Source organism: Neopelma chrysocephalum, unplaced genomic scaffold, assembly GCF_003984885.1.
Source record: "Neopelma chrysocephalum unplaced genomic scaffold, ASM398488v2 Primary Assembly neopelma1_188, whole genome shotgun sequence".
Taxonomy (NCBI): Eukaryota; Metazoa; Chordata; class Aves; order Passeriformes; family Pipridae; genus Neopelma; species Neopelma chrysocephalum.
The window spans coordinates 1,998,163-2,004,162 of record NW_020897850.1 but is presented as its reverse complement, the minus strand read 5'-3'; the positions used below and the strand labels follow the sequence as shown (position 1 = coordinate 2,004,162).

The window sequence follows — 6,000 nt, the reverse complement described above, 5'->3', positions numbered from 1 at the left end:
GCCGGGGAGAGGATGCGGAGCGAACGCTGCGGTCGGTGCTGTGCGAGTGCGAGTGTGCGTGAGTGTGAGCGAGTGCGAGTGTGTGTGTGTGTGTGTGTGTGTTGGAGAGATTAGGACGAGACTTGAATATTTATGAGCTTTGCTAGAAACTGACTCGCAGTGTTTACTTGCCTCTTTGTTCCTTACCCCCCTCCCTCCCCCGTCCACACACATACATACATTTAAAAAAATCCATTAAACTTGAAACAGTTTCTAATTCCTCCTTTTTTGGGGGGGCGATTTTTTTTTTTAATAGAAACTAGTTGCACAGATGAAGCAAGATCCACAGGTAAATGCAGATCCTTTTTTTTTTCTCTTCTTCAGTATTTTATCCCTGCCGTAATAAGCGCAGTTGTGCTGGGACAGCAGGATGAGAAACTTTATCAGTAAGAGATCTCATTTTGTAGTCTGCACTGAGCTTTCTTGCTAAGGAGGGTGTTTTGTGTGTGCATGCTTCCGTACGGCTTCGGTGGAACGGTTTTGCCTTTGAACAATTTCTAGCTCGCAAGTTTATTCATTACAGGGGTTAGTTTGCACTTTGCCTTTAATATGCATCTTGTTGCCGTTTTTGCAGAACGGGGATCTTAAGAAACAAATCCATGAAAGGCAATCAAGAATAGCAGCTCTTAATGAGAAACAAGTAAGGAACAGATCGATTCAGTTGTGTTTGGTTTTTCTTCTTGTTTTTACGGTGCACTATCTAAACATCCGAAAAGTGTCTGCGTTAGCTGAAAAATACCGGCAGCAGGGAATATAACATTCATTTTCCTCTGCGTAGAGTCAGAAAATGCATGTTTTCATAATGAGGTCGGGTTCTCTGATGTCTTGCTGGGGGAAAGAATGATTTTCAGTATTAGTAGTAAAAAGATAAGCAGTAGTTAAAACGTAAAAAAAAAAAAAAAAAGAGAGGCGTCCATTTTGAGTTGGTCGACATGTTTTAGGAATATGGAAAATTCTCCTGTCTTGGGCTACTTTGTGCACTTCCGTGTAATGTGCAGAGTAAGAGTTGGGAGGGAGGAGGCTGGAGCCCCGTTCGGAGCCATTTCTGGGTTTGATTACAAAACTGATTTTTATTGATCACTTTATTTCTTTTCTTCTTCTTCTTCTTCGTCTTTTTTTTTTTTTCCCTCCCCACTTGCCTTTCTCTTCCCTTGGTCTGATCTGACGTGTTGGCTTTTGATTCGAGTTCACTTAGGCACTTTCACTTTTCTCCCCCCCTTCCAAAAATACGAATAAAAACGGATTAACCTGTTTCGGCTGCCGGGAGGTGGTGGCGGCGGGGGGAGCGAGCCACCGAAACGGAGGAGGGGGCCAAAACAAGCCGGGAACCTCGCTCCCCTCCTGGCTGCCTGCCCTCCCCAAACTTTGCCATGGCTGTTGTTGTGCGGGGTGACCCCCGGGAGGAGGTTTCCCGGCAGGAAAGTTTTGGGGCGGGGGTGGTCGGCGGGGGCTCAGCACCGCGGACAGCGCTCCCCTTCCCTCCCGCATTCCCACTCGCGTTCCCGCTCCCCTTCCCACTCGCGTTCCAACTCCCCGCTCCCCCTACCCTCCCCTGGGCCCCTCTTCCCGGCACTTCCAAGCGCGGGGGGGGCTGTCGGCGGAGCCCACGGGGGATGTGCCGCCCGGAGCCCCCTGCCCAGCCCCGGGGCTCAACTTTGCCCGGCCGCCCCCGGGGTCCCCCCCTGCCCCGCTGCCCCTGCCCCGCTCCCCGGGCTCCCCTTTCCCTCCCTCCCTCGCCCGGCCCCGAGCGCGGCTCCTCCGTTCAGCACCAGCCCCGGGGACAGCGCCCGCCAGCCCAGAGCCGCCCCTCCATCCCCGCATCCATCCCCGCATCCATCCCCGCATCCCTCCCGCCGCGGGGACGGGGGGAAAGGGGGCACGTGCGCGGGTCCACCCCTTTTTCCCCTTCTTTTTTCTTTTTTTTTCTTTAATTTTTTTTCTCCCTTTTTTTTTTTCGAGGTGTGTGTGTTGTGTTTTGTTTCGCCGGAGTTGCAAAGTGGAAGTTGCAAAAAGTGCTCCCGTCCCCCCCCCGTGCGAGCCGTGCCCGCGGGCGATGGTGGCTGCACGCCACCCTTTTTTTTTTTCCTCCCAGTTTATTGTAATCAGAATTTGTCAGCACTCTCAGTTTGGTAGTGGAAGCTTCCATTTTGTGAGGAAGGGGTGTTGGTTCCTCCTAACATGGAGAAAAGTCTGCGGAGTTTGCCGGTGGGGGATGGGGCCCCATTCATGCTCAACATTACCATTTTGATTGCTTTGATGCCATTTTTGGAGGGGGGAGGGGAGAGAATACCCTACTCAGCAGAGCACAAAGATGTTTAATCACTGTATAGAATCAAATCAGATACTTTCTTTTTTAAAGCAAATCTGACACTACATGATAGCTAAGGGCTGTTAGTCCCTTTTTTTGCAGTGTAAAACAGCAAGTTGTTGACTCTAATACTACTATACTGAGTAGAAGGTTTTTTTTTTTAAACAAGGTAACAGCCTTTACTGCAACAATGCATCTTTATGTGTTCTTTCTTCAATATGGAAATAGTTTTACTGTTCTAAGTGGGTATTTAGAACATACATTTGATCATTTCCCCCTGTATTGTAGCAACTATTTCAAGGCTGTTTAAATTTTTATGATCATAGTAAATGAGAAGCTATTTATTATGTGTCATGTTGGAATTTAGATAAGGCAGAGAGACACATTTGAAAATACAGTTTGAATGTTCTGATTCAGCTCAGGGAAAAAGGCTCTTGCTAAGCTTGTGCAGCATATTATATATAGTATAATCCAAACTAACTAGTAAACAATGTTGTATATTTATGACTTGCCCTCCTCATAATCTTGTAAATAAATCTATAGACCGTGAAGTAATTAAACATAAAATACTTAAAGTCTGTAAACAGCGAATTTGGCCTAGCAGGAAACCTGCTATTTTTAGGCAAAACCCTAGATTTCTTTTACTGATTTCAACACCCTGTGCAACAAGAGCTCATAAATAAGAGGCTGGCTGGCGGTGTGGTGTCCTCATGCTCCAGGCTGCCACCTCCAGAGGTCTATGCTGGAATCTTTCTCAGGTCACAAGCGAAATGAGTTTGGAGGTCTCAGCCTGTGACTGAGTCACAGACCCACGGTGTGACTTTGCAGACTTGCTATAATTAGCAGCTGCTCCTTAGGTAATGGCTCACCAATGAACTCTGGGTCCTGGAGGGTGTGGGGAAGGTGCACTGGAGGCTCCTGAGACAATAGCTGGGCTGCTGGTGGTTTCCTGGCCATCTGAAAACACCAGTGTGAACTCAAGCAGGCAGCGTAAGTGGGGAGGTTATTTTTACATATGTATTTACATTCCTCCCCCCTTCTGCCCCCCCGAAGATTTGTTTAGGCACAACTAATTCATAATTCAATAATGTATACCTTTGATTGTGCATGCACTGAATACAGAAGACCCTAAAATTGCATTTCAATTAAACTGCACATGTGGATGATGAAACAGATAGTAAAATGAATGGATCCACATCATCCACATCTGTTAGAAATATAGCAGGAGTGAGTGTTATCTCTCAGTGCCCCTATTCATCACTTTTCCATTGTAGCCACTGGCATTTGTGGCAATATTTCCTTTTCTTGAGAGTTACAAATAAACACAAGGAAGAACTGAATGACAAACCCAACTTTTGAGGTAAATGTATGAAGTAGATTTATGCACAGTTGGATTTAAAGTTACAACCTAATTAGGAATCCCTGGCTAGTCACGAATGTTTCTTTTGTGTTGGTGGCTTAGAGACATATGGAATTAAGCATAATTGTAATATTTTCTCAGCGTTTTCAAATAAGTACTGTAGAGCCATCACTTTCATTATTGGGAGGGCACGGCTTCAGTCAGTACTGAATTTGGCATCCAACTCAGAAAGGCAAAAGTTAGACTTCTGTCAGAAGTATATCCTTTGGATGCTGTAGTTTTGATTAATTGTGATCACATTTGAGAGGGGGTTACCTCTTCTTTAACAAGATATGATGTGTGAAGACTCCATTAGTTGGTCCAGTGGTTTTACACCTTCAATCTACAGCACATGCAGAGCAGCAGTAACATTTTTATCTAAATTGTCAAGCAACAAGCATTTATATGTAAATAAAAGAGCTATCATAAGAGCCAGCACTGGCCTTAAAAGCACACCAGAGGTGCTCTGCTGCATGTGTATCTCGCTTTCTTTATGTCCTTAAAGAGTCATTAAGGGTATTTTAATTTTAGAAAGTTGTATCTCATTAATTAATAGATCAGGATAAACAAATAAGCAAACCTTTAACCTCCAGTTGTAAGTTTCCTTTTCACTGACATAAGTGTTAGGTGGCAAGCCAGGTCTTAAAAATAAGCAATGAGCATGTGTGGGCCACTATATTTTCGCCCATGATGAACTCTGAATTCAGCCAGCCTGTCCTGGAGCGTGGTAATAAAAATATGTCTTCCTGAAAGACATTATGTATATGCCATTCACTTGTGCACTGCCTCATTTCTTTACCATAATTTACTATCTATGCAGAAAATCAACATTAGTTTCGGGCAGACTCTCCCAGCCTGGGTTATTGCTGGTTTGATTTTTTTTTTGGGGGGGGGGAGGTGGTATATCTGAAATTAAATCGCTGACTGTGTTTTGCCCGTGGTGATCCCCAGCAAAGCCTGTTTGTGGAAAGCATTAGACTTCTTAAAATTGAAGCACAGTTCTTGTGCAAGTTGTTGGGAAAGGTTTAGCTGGAGATGCCTGGTCACACTGATGCAAGCTCTTTGTTTTGGGGGAGAGGAGGATGTCGGGGCTTTGGGTTTGTTGAAATTCCTGCTGTGCCGTGCCTGGAAATGGCAGCATTGTTTACCCGTGTTAAAGGGTAAATTATTGACATTTGCCAAAGCTCAGGATTTCATATGGCTGGGTCCCTTCCAAACGGGAAAGGTAAAATGAGGGTTGTAAAGCCTCAGTGGAAACCGGGGCAAAATCTGAAGGGCGTTTCCAGATGGAGTTGAACCCGAGGTCAAACCCTGTCCCAGGGTGTGCACAGTGCTCTGGCAAGAATTCCACCCATGGAATTCCACTTCCACTCTGGAAGTCCAGGGAGACAGGGCCATGGGCTCCCAGGTGGGGTATTAAACTTTTCAGTCGCTTCATTGAGTCTTCAAACACAAAGACAACAGGTATTAAATATAAGCTTGACTTTGCACGCTGAGGTCCCACTGACTTGTCTGGGAATTCTGAACAACTGTGGAGTGAAATGAACTCGCTGGGTCAGAGTAAAGATTAGTTCTGGATTGTGACTCAGAAAGCTCCAGTTCCTTTTTTTCCTTTTCTCTTTTTTCTCTTTTTTTAATTGCAAAATCAGCTGGCAATTTATCGGTTGCTTTGCCGTCTGTAGAAAAAGTGACAAAACTAGGGAGGAATTTACCTTTGGCTCCTTGGAGGAGAAACTCAGGAATATCAGGAATGTAGTTTGAGTCATGGCAATCCCAGCCTTCTGTTTGTGCTTTCAGCAACACCTCATTGAGATCCCTGCTCCTACTGAGGAGAAAGGGTAATAAAGGACATTTTCATGGAGGTGGAACACAATGGAAATATGGCTTTCTGCCTTCCATTGGGTTGCCCTTATAAGATTCAGGGAAATTGCACATCCATAGTGAAAATGTGTACTGGAAGGGGTTAGAGCCCCCTTTTGTTTGGGAGCTGCTGGGCTGACATGGGAAATGGGATTTCATTCCAGCATTTCTCTTTGACTGTACACTTTTCTGTACTTGTGCAGTGAATCACTTGGCAGGGCTAAGTTGAAAAGTGAATGTTACGTTCATTCTAACCATTTTAAAGGGTTCACTTTGATATTTTAGCCACTTAAAACACCTGCTGTCAGAACAGTAGAATTGATTTCAATTAACTTTGAATTTCTTCAATAAGATGACTCTTATAATAACTCCAGTAATCCCATGATGCCTCATT

At 44.9% G+C, this 6,000-nt stretch overlaps 1 protein-coding gene across 2 annotated transcripts in view; it reads left to right on the top strand.

Annotated features, from left to right (window-relative positions):
- Positions 1–6: 6 nt before the first annotated feature.
- Positions 7–6,000, top strand: part of PHF21B (PHD finger protein 21B) — a 140,031-nt gene continuing 134,037 nt past the window's right edge. For both annotated transcript variants that reach the window (XM_027702536.1, XM_027702535.1), the window contains exons 1-2: positions 7–328; positions 614–679. In XM_027702536.1, coding sequence (XP_027558337.1) covers positions 311–328; positions 614–679 — 84 coding nt within the window. In that variant the 5' untranslated portion in view covers positions 7–310. The remainder of the gene's footprint in view (positions 329–613; positions 680–6,000) is intronic.